Source organism: Nyctereutes procyonoides, unplaced genomic scaffold (assembly GCF_905146905.1).
Source record: "Nyctereutes procyonoides isolate TBG_1078 unplaced genomic scaffold, NYPRO_anot_genome, whole genome shotgun sequence".
Taxonomy (NCBI): Eukaryota; Metazoa; Chordata; class Mammalia; order Carnivora; family Canidae; genus Nyctereutes; species Nyctereutes procyonoides.
In genome coordinates this window covers 35,438,796-35,454,414 of record NW_026575146.1, presented here as the reverse complement: position 1 = coordinate 35,454,414, position 15,619 = coordinate 35,438,796, and the positions used below count along the sequence as shown (strand labels likewise).

Below are 15,619 nucleotides of genomic sequence, written 5' to 3'. Positions count from 1 at the left end.
AGTGGATGAACTCTGTGTGTGTGTTTAATAAATCATAATGGGGCACCTGGGGGGCTTAGTCCATTAAGCATGTGCCTTTGGCTCTGGTCATGATCCCAGGGCGTGGGATGGAGCCCCACATTCAACTCCCTGCCTAGTGGGGAGCCCGCTGCTCCCCCTGCTTGTGTTCTCTCTTTCTCTCTCTCAATTAAATGAATAAAATGTTTTTGAAAAAATCATATTAATTAAAACTGTTAATGCCAGTCTCCAAATCTGCTTGAGGGCCAGATCATGGTAATTTTTTATCCCTTATTTCTTGAGATATGGTCTGTAGAACAGTCATTCATTCTGATGTGGAGTTAAGATAGTAAGTGTTGTATTAAAATAGTGCTTTATTTAGCCAAATAATTTTGGGGAAACATGAGGTTGAACGATGGGAAACAAGGTTTTTTTTTTTGCCATAGAACGTCTCAGGACATCTCACGTGCATGGTGGAAGTTTGATGCATAGTAGTTAAGCAGAGTTTTTATCTCCCATTACTCCCCTTTTGGGGATGTGGGTGCGTACATGGAACGTCTCGTGGGTCTGGTGGGTGCGTGTTGCTCTGCCTCCTGAAACCTCGGCTTTTTCTTACTGCCTTTTCCCTCTCTTCACCTCTGTGTTTATAGCCCCCTGTGTCCAGCTGTGTGTGTGTGTGTGTGTGTGTGTGTGCATCGTGTATTTAAAGGTGCTGGAGGAAGATGGGATTGTACGTGGTAACCCCCAACCCAGAGCAGCTGCTGTCTTCGCGTGGAGCTGTTGGGTGCAGCTATCTCATAGGCCCTTGGTTAGTCGTCTTTGGACCAGTTGGACCAGGTAGCCAGTTACTTCTAGGGCGGCAGGTTCATAGGACTTTGTTTTCCCTTGGAGGGACTTCCTTTTTATTTTCTGTCGTTTGTGAAGTTTCCAAGACCATCTGTATCTTATTTATCATTGTTTCCGCGATGTCTTCCCAGAGGAACCAATACACGTCAGATGCTGGGTCAGTACGTGTTGAGCCTCTTAGCCTGGCAAGCCCTGGCAGTCCTGCAAGAGGGGAGCAGCAGGACTGGCAGTCGTAGCGTACGGCTTGTCCGTTATGGACAGCTTACTTTTTCACCTTACCATATTCTCCAGTAGCTTTTGCAGAGAAATCGGCTCTGTCGGACTCTATAAACATCCGAATGGAAAAGTAAGTTCTTCTGAAAATGCTCTTTCTCTGCCTTAACAGAGGTAATTTCCTTTAAGATTCATTTCAGATGCCACAGTCTTGGTGGAGCTGTGGTTTTTCTCAGACCCTGTTACTCCTCTGTTCTTGGTGTTGCCGTAGCACTTTGTACGTGCGTCTTTCAGTCCGTGTCCCACGATATTGTTGCTTTTTTGTCTTCCAGTCAGACTTTGAGTTCATTGAGGATAGAGATGCTGAATAGAAGCGTGAGTAATAACTACGTGTAGTTAAGATCTAATCAAGCATTTAAAGCATCTGTGCCTGGAGAGGGGAAGGAGAGAATAGCAGAGAAGCAAGGTCTGAGCATCTTCAGAGCATCTAGAAGGTCTTCTGGTGTTGGCTATGGGCTCATGAAAGAGCAGCTCCCAACGGGACTCGGCGGGCTGACAGAGGCACTTGCTTTGGCACCTTGACGTGTCCTGTCTCGTGTTAATTTGACCCTCCCAGTGAGCTGTGAGAGACTTGGGATTTCCTTGGACAGTTAGGGAGACTAAGTGGTTTACCTGTCGTCGCGCTTGTCTAGTAGGAAAGTGCCTACAGGAAGCTGAACGAGGCAGGGCCTGGCTCTGACCCCAGCCCCTGCGTGGATGCCCCTGTGCTGCCCAGTGCAGCGACGCCTCATCGTGGTGGTGAGCTTTCTGCAGATTTTTCTCTTAATCCTTTAGGGGAATTCTGTCCATGAGAGCATGTTTCCATTTTTGAAACGGAAACCAGTGAGAAAGTATGATTTATTAATAAAATTTTACTATAACCAGTGTTGAGTACGTGTTTTCTTTGAACTGAAGTATGTGTTCACGGACGTGGGTTGTCTTAAACATCCTTTTTACCCTAACTTCAAATAGTGTTATCACCAAATAGTAGGACTCTCCTTTTGAGTCTGTTGCATTTCTTCCTGATGTCTACAGCTAGGTGGTTTCACTCATTTGAAAGCAGTGGTCACATACAGCCAGACCTTTTTAGAAATGATAAGTTTGGGAGCTTTATCTGATTAAAGGTCAACTTCTTATGTTAGCTTCTGTTGAGTTTTTAGTGTCTTTCTAAATAAGATGATAATCTCTGCTGTATAGGAGATAAACTGTTCCCTGCAAGTCATTTATACCTCATTGTAAATGCATCAGTATGATGTCCAAGTAGATGGATGTGGCGGGGGCTGTAGTTGATGGCTCACTTTGTTATCTCAGACAAGGAAAGTTGCTAGTTACAAAGTGGGTGCTGACGTCGTAGCTATGGTCCTTCACTAGGGGCTGAGTAGGTTAGTGTCACCTTATTAAAAATAGGAATGTTACATATAGTACACCATAGTGCTTTTTTTCAGTTGATTCAGTCAGTATTTTTTGACCACTTATTTTGATGGGCGGTTTTCTACCCACTAGACATTCAGAAATGAATAATGTTGAAATTAATGCAGAGAATTCACTACTTCTATCTTGAATTATTGATTATCTCCAGGATATTCTTTGGGGCGTCTGGGTGGCACAGTCAGTTGAGCATTCTGCTCAGGTCATGATCTCTGGGTCATGAGAAGGAGCCCTGTGTCAGGGGCTCTGTGCTGAGCTGGGGGTCCCCTCTGCCCCTGTCTCTGCAGCCCTCCCTCACCCCGATATGGGCACCTGCTCACTCTCCTAAAAAAAAAATTCTTTGCTGCTATTTGCAACCATATATCTTCACATCAACTCCAGGTTCCTATAAAAAAAGAGACCATAGATTTTACTGTACATTTAAGAAAGCCAGCTGCTATGTTTTGAGTTCCCTTCTCCTCATAAAGTTAATTTAAAATACCTCTGAATTCAAAGTTTTAATTATGTAGGTTAATAATTGCATGCAGACCAAATAATGAAATACAGAACCTTCCATTTTAAAAGCTTAAACCAAAATCTTGTGTAAGTGCACTTAGTCCCTCTTCGTGTTCGAGACTCTCCAGCCCCTCACGGTGGGCCCCCACATTAAGTAAGCATGAGGCCTCGCACGCTGTCCTAGGCTCTCCGTGTGTAGCGGCCTGTCCAGCACCCACCGCGGCCTGTGGAGGATGCTGTTACCCCCCATTTCACAGGTGTGAAAATTAAGGCAAATGGAAGGAAAGTGTCTTGTCCTTGGTCACGTAATTTTGTCAATAATGGGAATGTACGTAGAACTTTGGTGTTTGGGATCCAGAATGCAATACTCTTCCTTACTACTGTAGAATTAGGTACTTTCTTTTTTTTTTTTTTAAAGATATTTATTTATTTGAGAGAGAGCAGGGGTGGGGGGTAGGAGTGGGAGAGGCAAGCAGACTCCCCCCTGCGCAGGGAGCCCAAGGCTCGGCTGGGTCCCAGGACCGCGGGGTGACCACCCGAGCTGAGCGAAGGCTGACACTTAGCCACCAGGTGCCCCTATTTCACGTACTTTGAATATGCAGACCTATAAACACCTGTCTATTTTAAGTGTCCCTAATTTCTGAATCTGCAGTGATAACAGTGAAGGTGCAGTGCTTGTCATGTTGGAATGATGTCACTTCTTCCTTCTTTCCTCTCTTTGGTGCGATTCTTTTCCTCTTCTCTCCTTTTTTTTTTTTTAAAGAAACATTACTACTAAAGGTTTTACCAATGGAAGTTCCAGATTCTCCTTTGCACGTCTTTCAGACACGAGTTTTCCAACTCTGCTCCCACCAAGGGGAGGAGGAAAAGGTTCGGGGAGTGAAACCAGTGCTTGAACTGAGTTTCTTTGAGACTGTCTCGGGATCCTGTGTCGGGGTCCTACTGATTCGACCCTGAGACGTCGTCGATGCCTCGTTAGGTTGTTTGGGATGCGCCCGTGGGAGATGTTCTCTTCCATGCGGGGAAGGTGACGGAGTGTCCCTGTGGTGGCGGGAGGGCATTGTTCTGAGGATGCCGACGTCCGAGGGGGGCCCAGGGTGGCTCACCTCCACGCGGGGAAGGGGCCTGCCCAGGGCCGCGCATCCTGAGTGGAGACCAGTCCCCGCTTGACGCCTTGCCGCTGGTTGACAGTGAACTTTTCTGGGGCTGTCAAAGGCCTTTACATCTCGCTTGAGAGCAGTTTCTTAAATTAAAATTCAAAATACAGTGAACTGTTTAAGGCAGAAGGTACGTTACATCCTTGGGGGCAGTTGACCTTACTCTCCGAGTTCCATCACCTTGTATCCTGAACTTTTGTTCTGAAGAGGAAGTGTCCCGTCATTCTCAAGAAGAAGCTTCGCCTGAATTGAAAAAAATTATTTTTTTCTAGTCTCCAAGAATCAAACCTGAGAACCGATGGGATACATCGTGTTAGGATAAGTGAAGAGCAGGCCCGAACGCTTTTCCTGGGGGAGCACGCGGCTTGTGGAGAGGACGTCAGCCGCCCTGAGGAGCTGGCGTAGGCGATCGGAGATATTTTTGTACCATCTTAAAAATAAACGAACCCTTAGCGTCCTACTTTTGGAGTCCTTTTTATATTTTATAGAGTAGGAAGTAAAGCAGAGAGCGTTTAATCATGCTTTCATTTTAGAATTTAAGCTTTGTGTCTGTGGCAGGGGAGGAGGATTCTAAAGTGAAAAAGTTGTTAATCACTCTTTTGTATTATAAAAGATTGGGAAACAAATCCATTATGCTAAATAATGTTATCTGATGTGAAGTCCTTTATTTACCATATTCACGGAATCTTTGGTGCTGGAAAAGTAAGGATACCATTTCTTTTTTCCCCCAGAAACGTGCTAAGGGACAAGTGTTATTTGACAAAGTGTGTGAACATCTCAATCTCCTGGAGAAGGACTACTTTGGACTTTTATTTCAGGAAAGCCCTGAGCAGAAAGTAAGTGAAATGATTTCAACTTTATTTGTATCTCTTAGAAAAATACTGTATTTTTTTTTCTTTTTTTTTTAATTTTTATTTATTTATGATAGTCACAGAGAGAGAGAGAGAGAGAGAGAGAGAGAGAGAGAGAGAGGCAGAGACACAGGCAGAGGGAGAAGCAGGCTCCATGCACCGGGAGCCCGACGTGGGATTCGATCCCAGGTCTCCAGGATTGCGCCCTGGGCCAAAGGCAGGCGCCAAACCGCTGCGCCACCCAGGGATCCCTGTATTTTTTTTTCTTAAGCAGTATAAAATTTACCCTTAAAATAATTTGACATATTTTATATTTATTGTTGAAATTAGGTAAGTATTAAAAACCTATGTAGAGGGATCCCTGGGTGGTGCAGCGGTTTGGCGCCTGCCTTTGGCCCAGGGCGCGATCCTGGAGACCCGGGATCGAATCCCACGTCGGGCTCCCGGTGCATGGAGCCTGCTTCTCCCTCTGCCTGTGTCTCTGCCTCTGTGTGTGACTATCATAAATAAATAAAAAAAAAATTTAAAAAAAACCTATGTAGAGAGAATCACCTAAAAGTTTCCGCCATTGTGTGTGTATGTTTTCCCACTAGTACCATATGCAGACAGAAGGGATGTCTGATTCTGTGTTAATTATTAGAGACTGAAAGAACGGATTTAAAAATTTTTATGTTGAATTTTTTAGCTCTTGAATCCACCTGTATGCTAGGAATTGAGACACCTAACTCTGGGAAACGAACAAGGGGTGGTGGAAAGGGAGGTGGTTGGGGTGACTGAGGGGGACACTTGGAAGGATGAGGACTGGGTGAAAAAATAAAATAATTAAAAAAAATAATTAAAAAAAGAGTAAGTATTGATAAATGCTACATAGATAAATCTTGAAAACATGCTAAGTAAAAGAACCCAGACACCAATAACCATATTTATATGATTATTTGTTTGAAATATCCAGAGTGGACAAATCAATGGAAACAGGAAGTAGATTAGTAGTGGCAAGGGGCTGAGAGAGGTGTTGGGGGAAAGGAGGGACTAACAGATCATGGATAGGAGGGTTCTTTTTGAAGTGGTGAAACATTCTAAAATGCAAGGAAGAAAGCATATTGGAAGCAATGTGCACTTGTCTGGGGGCTTGGGAGAGCGCTTGCCTTGCTGGACAGACTGGTGGCTGTGTGGGGTGATGTGTTCCTTGCCCTATTGTCGGGTTACGGGGAGGCAGGAAAGGAGGTGGGGCCCAGCCTGGCGCAGGCGGCAGATTGACCGGCCGGCACCCCATGCAAATCTGCCTGGCATCAAGTGTGTTGAGATTGTTCTGCCCCAGGAATTTCCCAAGACACTAAGCAGGAGCCTCGGAGGCTCTGATGCCTACTGCTAATTCCAGGGACTGGCAGGGCTTCTCAGTCTCCTATATAAATCACGGGGGGCAGTAGTAATCCAATCTGGCAATTAGCTAGGTAACTATCAGCCTTCTGTCGGGGTCAGTTTGGGCATTTCTAACAAAGTGCCATAGTCAGAGTGCTTCATAAATAACACGGGAAGGCTGAGAAGGCCAAGATCAAGATGCCAAAAGGTTCAGTGTCCCGGGAGGGCCCACTTTCTGGCCCATGTGAATAATGTGTTCTGTGTCCTCACAAACAGAAGGGCAGGGAGCTCTCCGAGGCTTCTCCATACGTGTACAGCTCCCACTCATGAGGGATCTGCCTCCATGACCTCATCACCTCCCAAAGGCCCTCAAATATTGGCACACTGGGGTTTGGGTCTCAACATATGAATGGGGGGTGGGGGACACACATACAGTCAGTCTCTAGCACTTTCCTCCTTGTTAAGAAAGGGCCATTCCTCTTCTACTGTACTTTGAGTAATGGGATGTGACTGGCGGAGAAGGCTGAGTGGAGGAGTGAAGAGTAAAGGTTTGATCCTGTTGCATCCCAAGCGAAGCCCTCTTAAGTCTGTTAGCTTGTGGCTGTGGACAGCCTCGCCGAGATCTTCTGTCTGGGGATGCCTGAGCCCCTGGTCACGGCGAAGGAAGTGGCCTTGCTGTTTCTAACCTGTACGTCACAGTCAACAGAAGAAAACAGTCAGTGGATGAACATAGGCGGGAAAGTTTATTTGCCCACATGCTGTCATTGTTTATATGTCTTGGTAATGAAATACGGGGTATTAAGGGTGATAATTACATATAAATTTAGTTTTCTCAGCTTGCTTAGTTTTAAAGCCTTGATGCCTAATTTGTGGTTTAATTCCACATTTAAACGAAAGACAATTAAATTGCATGTCTGCCTGCAGAATAATATGGTAGTATTCTCCATTAGAATTCTGTTTAGAATGCGTTTCTCAGATGTAGTAACGTATCAGATATTTGACTAAATAAACGATGTGCTTTTTTTAGACTTGAAATTAAGGGCGGTTTTGATAATATTTCCAACCATATGCCCTTATGCTAGTCCTAAAAGCTATAAAAAAGAAAGTGGTGGGAATTTGGCTATCATTATCCACTTTTTCTGCAATTACATATGGGAGAGTCATAAGAGCACTTAAGCTTTGTGAAAGAAGGAAGCCATCTAGTATGTTGTAAAACATGTAGAAAAACACATTCTGTTAGTAGAAACAGGATATGCTACATAAAGACATCTGGTATTTCTGCAACCCTAGATTTACATGAGAAAGAGTGGTATTTAGATAGTGGGATCCACCAGTTTTTATTTTTATGACTTCCAGTATATGTGTCTAATCCATATCTTTGACCTGAATCTCAGACTCCTCTTTAACTGCCTCCTGGACACTGCACTCAGTGGTCTCAAAGCAAACCGGCATCTTCCCCCTTAAGCCTCATCCATCTCCTGTAGAGTGGGTCCTTCCACTCCTTCCACATGCTTCCATTGCTTATCAGTCAAAAAGGTCTGTTCTTCGTCTACCTACTAACATCCCTCTCCTAGTTCTCTTGGTCCACGGTTTGGACTTAGGTTTGACCCCTGTCCTCTCTTGCTTTGACAATATTGTCATCCTCCCACGTGGATGAACCATCTGGTCCCGGCCCCCATGGTCACACACCACGCTGCTGCTAGACTGAGATCTCAGGAGCTCCTGTTTGATCTTGGCACTCCCTGGTTTAGCACCATTGAGTAGATCCAGCCTGACCCTCTCGGGGTGGTTGACAATGTTCTACTGCTCTTATTTCATTTCTCAGTAACCTCCCACATAGAGTCTGGGTTCAATCCACACCAAAGTTCTCTCCTCATAAGAGCTTTGTTGGTCCGTACCATAGCTGCTGCTTGAATATACTATTCTTTACATTTGGCGTGCCCTCTTCCCCCCTCCTTTTTTTTTTTTTTTTTGGTATTTGATGCCTACTTAAGATATCCTACTTTTTTGGTATATGATGCCTACTTAAGTATCCTACTCTAGGAGATTTAGCTTGACTGCTCACCACCACCCTGTCTCCTGCTCCCACTCAAGGAGAGTTGACAGTTTCTTCCATCTGTTATCTATCTAGACATTTAGCCCAAACCTTATTTGTGTCCATCATTTTTCCCCGTTCCTTTAGGAACTTGAGGGTAGAGATCATACATTTTTGTCTGTGTAACCTCAATCTAGTTAAACATTATCAAATATATATTAAATACTGCCTTTGTGCCATCTCACACCCATTAGGATGGCCACTAGCAGAAATACACAATAAGAAGCTTTAGCAAGGATACCAAGAGATTGGGACCCTTGTGCATTGGTAGTGGTAATGTTAAATGATGCAGCTCTTGCAGAAAACAGTATAAGCACTCAAAGCAGGAAAATACTCAAAAAATTATAAATAAAACTATGTGATCCAGCAGTCCCACTTCTGGGTATATATTCAAAAGAACTGAGAGCAGGATCTTTAGGAGATGTTTGCACCCCTGTGTTCATTGCAGCATTATTCATGGTAGCCAAGAAGTGGAAGTAGCCCAGTGTCCACTGATGAATGAATTAGATAAACAAAGCGTGGTATATACAAAATGTGGTGAATGGAATATCATTGAGCCTTAGGAAGTCTATCACATGCTCTAACATGGTTGAACCTAGAGGACATTAAGTGAAATAAGCCACAAAAAGCCAAGCACTGTGATCCACTTATTTGAGGTATCCATAGTCACACTCGTGGAAATGGAAAGTAGAACCGTGTCTGCCGGCAGGGGCAGGGGGCGCCTGCTGTTCCGTGGGTATAGAGTTTCAATTTTGCAAGATGAAAGAGTTTCAGAATCTCTTGCACAACAATGTGAATAAGGTTAGCATTGCTGAACTGTATACTAAAAAATAGTGACGACAGTAAGCCCCTAGTCAAGTAAAGAATTTAAGATTGGTTGAGGAAGGAGGAAGAATCAGTGTGATGATTGGGTGTGAGGGATGACATAACACTAGTAAGGCCTGGGAGGCTGGCCAGCTGGATGGAGGTGCCTTTTAGTGAGTTGGGGAGGGCTCAGTTAGGGGGATGGCAGGGTATATCACGCATGTCATTTTTCAAGACATGTTGACTTTAGGTCAGATAACAACTTTTAGAAGAATAAATTAATTTTATATGTGCTTTAAAGAATGGGCACCTACGTGGCTCAGTTAAGCATTTTGGCTCATGAGATCGAGCCCCAGGTCAGGCTCTGCACTGGGCGTGGAGCCTACTTAAGATTTTCTCTCTTCCTCTTCCTGTGTATCCCTCTTTCTTAAAAAAAAAAAAAAAAAAAAAAGTGGCTGCTAGCACTCCAGGTGGACTCTGTCTCGATACAGAGTGCTGTAGGGTGGTTTTATTTCTAGATGGGAATATCCTATTTATATTGAGGCTCCTAGTTAGACATGCTTATTTATAACTTCATTTTAAAAGATTCCAAAGTGGCTTTTATCATAAAAAAAATATATCCTGAATAGAGGCTCCAGGGCAGCTCATTCAGTTAAACGTCTGACTCTTGATCTCAGGTTAGGGCTTGATCTCAGGGTTGTGAGTCTGTGAGTCCCGTGTTGGGCTCCGTACTGGGCATGGAGCCTACTTAAAAAAACAGTCAAATAAAATCGACCTAACTATTAATAGCTAATCATTCTGGGATTCTCACAATGCACCAGCACTATTGCAGCACTTCACACGTCGCCTCGTCTTGTCTTCAGAACAGCCCTGAAAGGTTGGTATTATTAACCACACTTTATAAATACAGAAAGTTGAGGCATAGAGAGGTTAAATGATTCACCCAAGGCCACCGAGGCAGTAAATGTGGAAGGTAAGATTCAAAACCAAGTAAACTAGGAAGGAAAAAAATAGAAAACTCAGCAGTTCTTAGCTTTGTCAGGCAAGGTATGAAAATGGGTACAGTGTTCATGGGTGTCCTGACTGGAAGGATGGAAGAAGGTCATCTTGCCGTAGAAGGACTTTCCATCTTACCAGATTCTGAAAGACATCCTGCAGGACTTCATAAATGGGTTGTGGGAGGATATTCTGGGCTGTGTCCCCAGTAGCAGTTTTCCAGTTGATGTTTCTGTGTGTCAGTGAATTTAAGGGATGGCCTGACTTGCCACTAGTGACTGCGAGATTCCATGCCAGTGCTTCTCTAAAAAACTTTCTCCCTTGTTTTAAAAAGGTTTATTTTGGAGCAAGAGCATGCATAAGTGGGAGGGGCAGAAGGAGAGAGAATCTCAGGCAGACTCTGAGCTCAGTGAGGAGCCTGACATGGGGCTTTTGATCTCACGAACCTGAGATGACGACCTGAGCCAAAACCCAGGAGTCCGACGTCTAACGGACTGTGCCACCCAGGTGCCCCAGGGGCTGTTTCCTTCTTGCCAGATCACCTGGGAGATGAATTTCCAAGTAGGAAACCTGTTTTTCTCCTACTCAGTCTTACTTACCGCTCATGACACCCGTGCACCCACATGTGCACCCACCCACCCAACCAGGCTCACTGGATATGCCATGATTCCACTCTTCTCAGTTTAGGAATAGCGCTGCTGCTGTTTGTGTAGGGGATGTTCAAGGCTGTTATGTTACGGGCTGTGTAAGTAGGTGGGAGATGACCCATCCCTCACACGTTTTGGGACAGAAAATAGATTGACTTTTTGGTCAGTGTCTTAGTCCATTTGGGTTGCTAGAACAACATATCAGACTGGATGGGTTATCAGAATAAATCACCTTTTTGAAGGCTGGGAAGTTCAGGATCAGGGCTCCAGCAAATTTGGTATCTGGTGAGGCTCTGCTTTGGTATCTGGTGACTTCTTGCAGTGTCCTCATGTGGTGGAAAGGACAACAGAGTTCTCTGGAGCCTCTTCTGTGGGGAGTGCTGATCCTGATCATGACCATTCCACTCTCATGACCCAGTTACCCACCTCTTCATAGCATCACATTGGAATTAAGATTTCCATGTAGGGGTTATAGGGAGACACAAACCTTCTGACCATGGCAGTGAGGCTAATATTACCCACGTATGTGGGCTTCTAGTAATCTGAGTTCAGTGACACAACTTAATGTACCCTATCAGCTGGACATCTATTGTTTTATTAGCTGACGAGGGCTTGAAATATTTATATTGTCGTATATATAGGTCAATCTATAAATTTTAGAAATGATAGAAGCAGTTTGATATTAACATCCTATCATAGAAATTGAGACTTATGACCAATAATCTGGATATGGGCAGGAAGGGGACGTTCTGTGCAGAAGAAAGGAATAGCTCCAGTGTGAAGAGTGGTGGTGTGTAAGGAATTCCAAGCTGTTTGACGGGGCCGGAGGACGTGGGCTCCAGGGTCTGTGCAGGAGGGACCTGCGAGCAATGGGCAAGGTGGGCGGAGGAGTGAGAACTCGTCTTGAAGCTGTGTTTTCTCAGCAGGCATAGGGTTTTATCTGACGTCATGGGTTACTTTAGGGTGGCTCTGTGGGGAATGCTGGTGATCATGGGAAGCTAAGCGAAGAACGGTTTTTGGAAGGCTGTGTGTCTCACGCTAAGACATCTAGACTTTTATCCTGACATAAAGGGTTTTTAGAATGTGCCACGTCAGATTTTCATGTCAGAAGTAGGGCCCTGTTTGTGGTGTGGAGGGAGATCGTTGGGGACGGAGGTGAGAGGCAGGAAGGTCCGGTGTCCGGTCCAGAGGTGATGGAAACTAAGGCGGCGACATAAGAAGTGAGGACAGGAGACAGATGCTGAGTAGGGAGTGTCTGTAGAGGACCGTGTGGCCCATCATCTCTGGGGTGTGAGGGTGATGGCGGGCTTGGGAGCTGGAGCTCGGTGGAGACCTGTTCACAGGGTCCATGGGGAAGCAGTGTAGTTCGGAGTTGTGGGCAGACATGAGATCTTGTTTCCATTCTGCTAAGTGGGAAATGCTTAGAGGCTGTTGGCTACGTTGTGTTTGGGGATTGGGGAAGGTGAGGCTGAGGAAGGTTAGCTCACAGAATGTGAGTGGGATGGTGTGCCCCATGGCTCAGCCAGGTGAGTGTCTGCCTTTGGCTCAGGTCATGATCCTGGAGTCCTGGGGTGAGCCCTGAGTCTCCCTCTCTCTCTGCCCGCCCCCCATGGCTCATCCTCTCTCTCAAATGAATCTTAAAATATGAGAGTGAGTATAGACTATTTAAAGAAAGCTGGCTGTGACGAGGAGGACAGGTGTGAGAATGATACAAGAGGATGTAGACCAGCATGGTCCCACAGAGCCTTTCGTGATGGATGACGGATGTTCTAGACTGCTCCATCCAGCATGGCTGCTGCTCACCACAGATGGTTGTCAATCTGTTGAAATGGTGGCTGCTGTGACTGTGGAAGTCAAGTGACATTTTACTCCATTGTATGAGTTGAACCTGAAGCAGTCTCTCATGAACCTGAAGCACGTAGGACAGGGCAGCACATGCAGTAGGGACCTGGAGGGTTGGTTGACTTGCTTGGATGGAAGGACTCCGACTGTGGTTGTAGGAATGCCCGAGGAGGAGGAAAGGAATGATGATGGAAGGCTCCAGAGTCCAGAAGAGGACGAGCCTGGAATGAAGCAGGCGGCTCATCCCTCGTCTGCAAGAGTGAGTTCAGGAGTGGGGCTGCTCAGAGTCCGTCTTCATCAAGCGCCCCTTCAAAGCTCTGAGGAATCAAGGGTAGACCCCTCCGCCAAGAGTAACGGGAGGGGGATGCGCAGCGGGCCCCGGGACGCAGACAGCTGAGGACAAATATGTGGATCGCCGTTGAGCCAGTCCAGCCGAGGCCGGAGATCATACAGTTATGATGGCCACGGAATATGTTGGTGGTACCATCGGCTCCCTGGGGAGAAGACTGGGGAAATGGGGTGTCGTGGGGGGTTCCCAGGTGGCTGTGCTCGTGGTGGTTATGGTAAGATGGACGGAAGATCTAGAAAACCAGAGCTGCTGCTAGGATGGTAATCCAGCTGATTACTCATGGGGACACGGGAGGGAACATAAACTGAAATGGACTAATAGTTCGGGAGGAAATGGCTGGGGCCGACGGGTGAAGGTCCAAAGAAGGCCTTGAAGAGCTGCTGCTGTGAGAATAAATGGGTAGAAAACTTAAAAGGAGAGGGAGGGTGTTGTATCTGAGAATGGGATGAACCCTGCAGAGGTGGAAACTGATGGCAGGGCTCAGTGTGCAAAGGATGGCCAGAGACCTCAGCAGGCTCAGGTCCTTGAGGCAGAGAATTGGGATGAAGTTCAATGTGGAGGGATTCAACACAGGATCCCCGCTGACAGAAAAACAGAAAAACCTGTTAAATCAGGAACTCCTAATTCCTTATTTTACTTTGTAGTTTCTCTTGTGAAATGGGAGATGAGAAGGCCCATGTGGTTAGGCACATGCTTTGTTATCCAGGCTTTAACCCTAGAACACTGGGGTGTCCTTCTGAAATCCTGACTTTTCAGAAAATGAGGGCCCACATGTCACTGGCAGTGTATTTTTCACATATAATCTGATTTGCTTTCATAACTTTTGTATCTTTTTTTATTCCTTCTCGCTGATGTAAAAAAAAAATCAGTCCTCAAGACATGTAGGCAAAAGAACTCCTATTTTTTCTAATCTAGATTTGAATGGTGTCCTAATTTTTCCAAAGAATAATATTACCATTGTATCGACTTTGGTTCATCAGCCTTATTGCATTTGAAACCCATGCAGTTTCAACAATAGGACACTTTTGGGTAAAGGAATTTAAGCTGCTTCCCTTTTCCTGCTGAATATTACCTGGATTTATAGAAATTTCAGTGACTCATTTCAACATAATATAAATTGAAGGTGAGATAAAGCCATAGTTATTTGTATGAAAATTTTCCATAGAAAATGTAAACTTTCCTTTGATTTTAGTGTAGTGCTGTGTCTCATAGTTGAGGTCTTGAGTTGGAAGCCTTTCAGTTTGCTCTACATATGAAAATGTATCGTTATTCGTGTCAGAACTTCTTAATGTCTCTTGAGAAGTTTTATGTAAACTTTACTGTGGAAAATGCCGTTAAAAATATGTGGAATCAAGCAACATGTTACTCGTTTATATATGGAATTTCAAGTCCATATAGTTCTTGTATTTATGTCTAGCTGGAACCATCATTAAGGGTTTGGACTCTCTTTAAAGGGAAAAATATTGTCTTGAATTTTTGATGTTAATAGAGTTTGGCGCCTGGCCCCGAGATTAAATGTTCCTTTGCTTCAAGCCATATTGAAAGAGGAGCTTGTTAAAAGTGCCGTTGATATCGACAGCTAACTTTATGAAAACTGATTAAAATGTTTGTCTGATAGTCTGACCATTTCCCTCCAGAAACTGGAACTAAAAACACAAACAACCCTTTGTCACATATAAAGTATTTAATGAAATCTGTATTCAGTCCAGTGGCAGCTTCTAATACCAGAGGTGGAAATTAGAATCCCGCCCTCCCAGACGCGTAGTGAACATGTCACCAAAACCTAGAAAGCCTGTCCCTTTTCTGCCAACGCCAGCACGAGGGCAGCGCTCCATTAGGCCTAATTGCGGCCAAGGTTCGGAGGGATCTGCTTCAGCACGGTGAATTCTGAAGGGAACTCGCAGCTTTTAGACAAGTTTATACTTTTAACATTTGGTAATACAAGGTCGGATGGATCTAATGTCTCTCACCCGGCTGGATGGACAAACGTGAGCAAGGGAGGCACAGCTGAGCATTTTGGAAAACCTCTAACTCTGGGCTCCTAGCATCCAGGCTGAAAGGGAAGCAGGCAAGATGGGTGTTTTGGGGGAGCAAGGAACTTGGAAGCAGATATGGTGAGGGTTTCCAGGGCCAGTGTCAAGGTCCACTCTTCTCGGTGGCCCGCGGCCTAGGCAGCCACACTCTCGGCCACTAGTAGGCTGCTGCTGCGGCTCCTCGGTCAGCCGGAAGTGGTTAGCACCTTGGTGGAGGAGAGGCCGCGGGACTTGGCATTATTGGGTACAGCTGTTCAGTGCGGTGGGCAGAGTCCAAAGAAGGGAAACGTGGAGGGCAGGGATTGCTAGGGCTCCTGCAGGAGCCAGGGAAGCCTGGGCACCTACCTGGCAAGCCAGGTAAAGGTCTTGAAAAGTGTCTTTCAACCTTCAACTTTCGGGAAAAGACCTTAAAAGCAGTCTACAGCTGTACTATGCAAAGGATGGTCAGGGGCCCCCAGCATTGGTCCC

The 15,619-nt window shown here is 45.3% G+C and overlaps 1 protein-coding gene across 11 annotated transcripts in view; it reads left to right on the top strand.

Moving 5' to 3' along the window:
• Window positions 1-15,619, top strand: part of EPB41L2 (erythrocyte membrane protein band 4.1 like 2) — a 205,546-nt gene that overhangs the window by 122,584 nt on the left and 67,343 nt on the right. For all 11 annotated transcript variants that reach the window (XM_055312067.1, XM_055312066.1, XM_055312065.1 and 8 more), the window contains exon 4: window positions 4,907-5,011. In XM_055312067.1, the coding sequence (XP_055168042.1) occupies window positions 4,907-5,011 (105 nt within the window). The remainder of the gene's footprint in view (window positions 1-4,906; window positions 5,012-15,619) is intronic.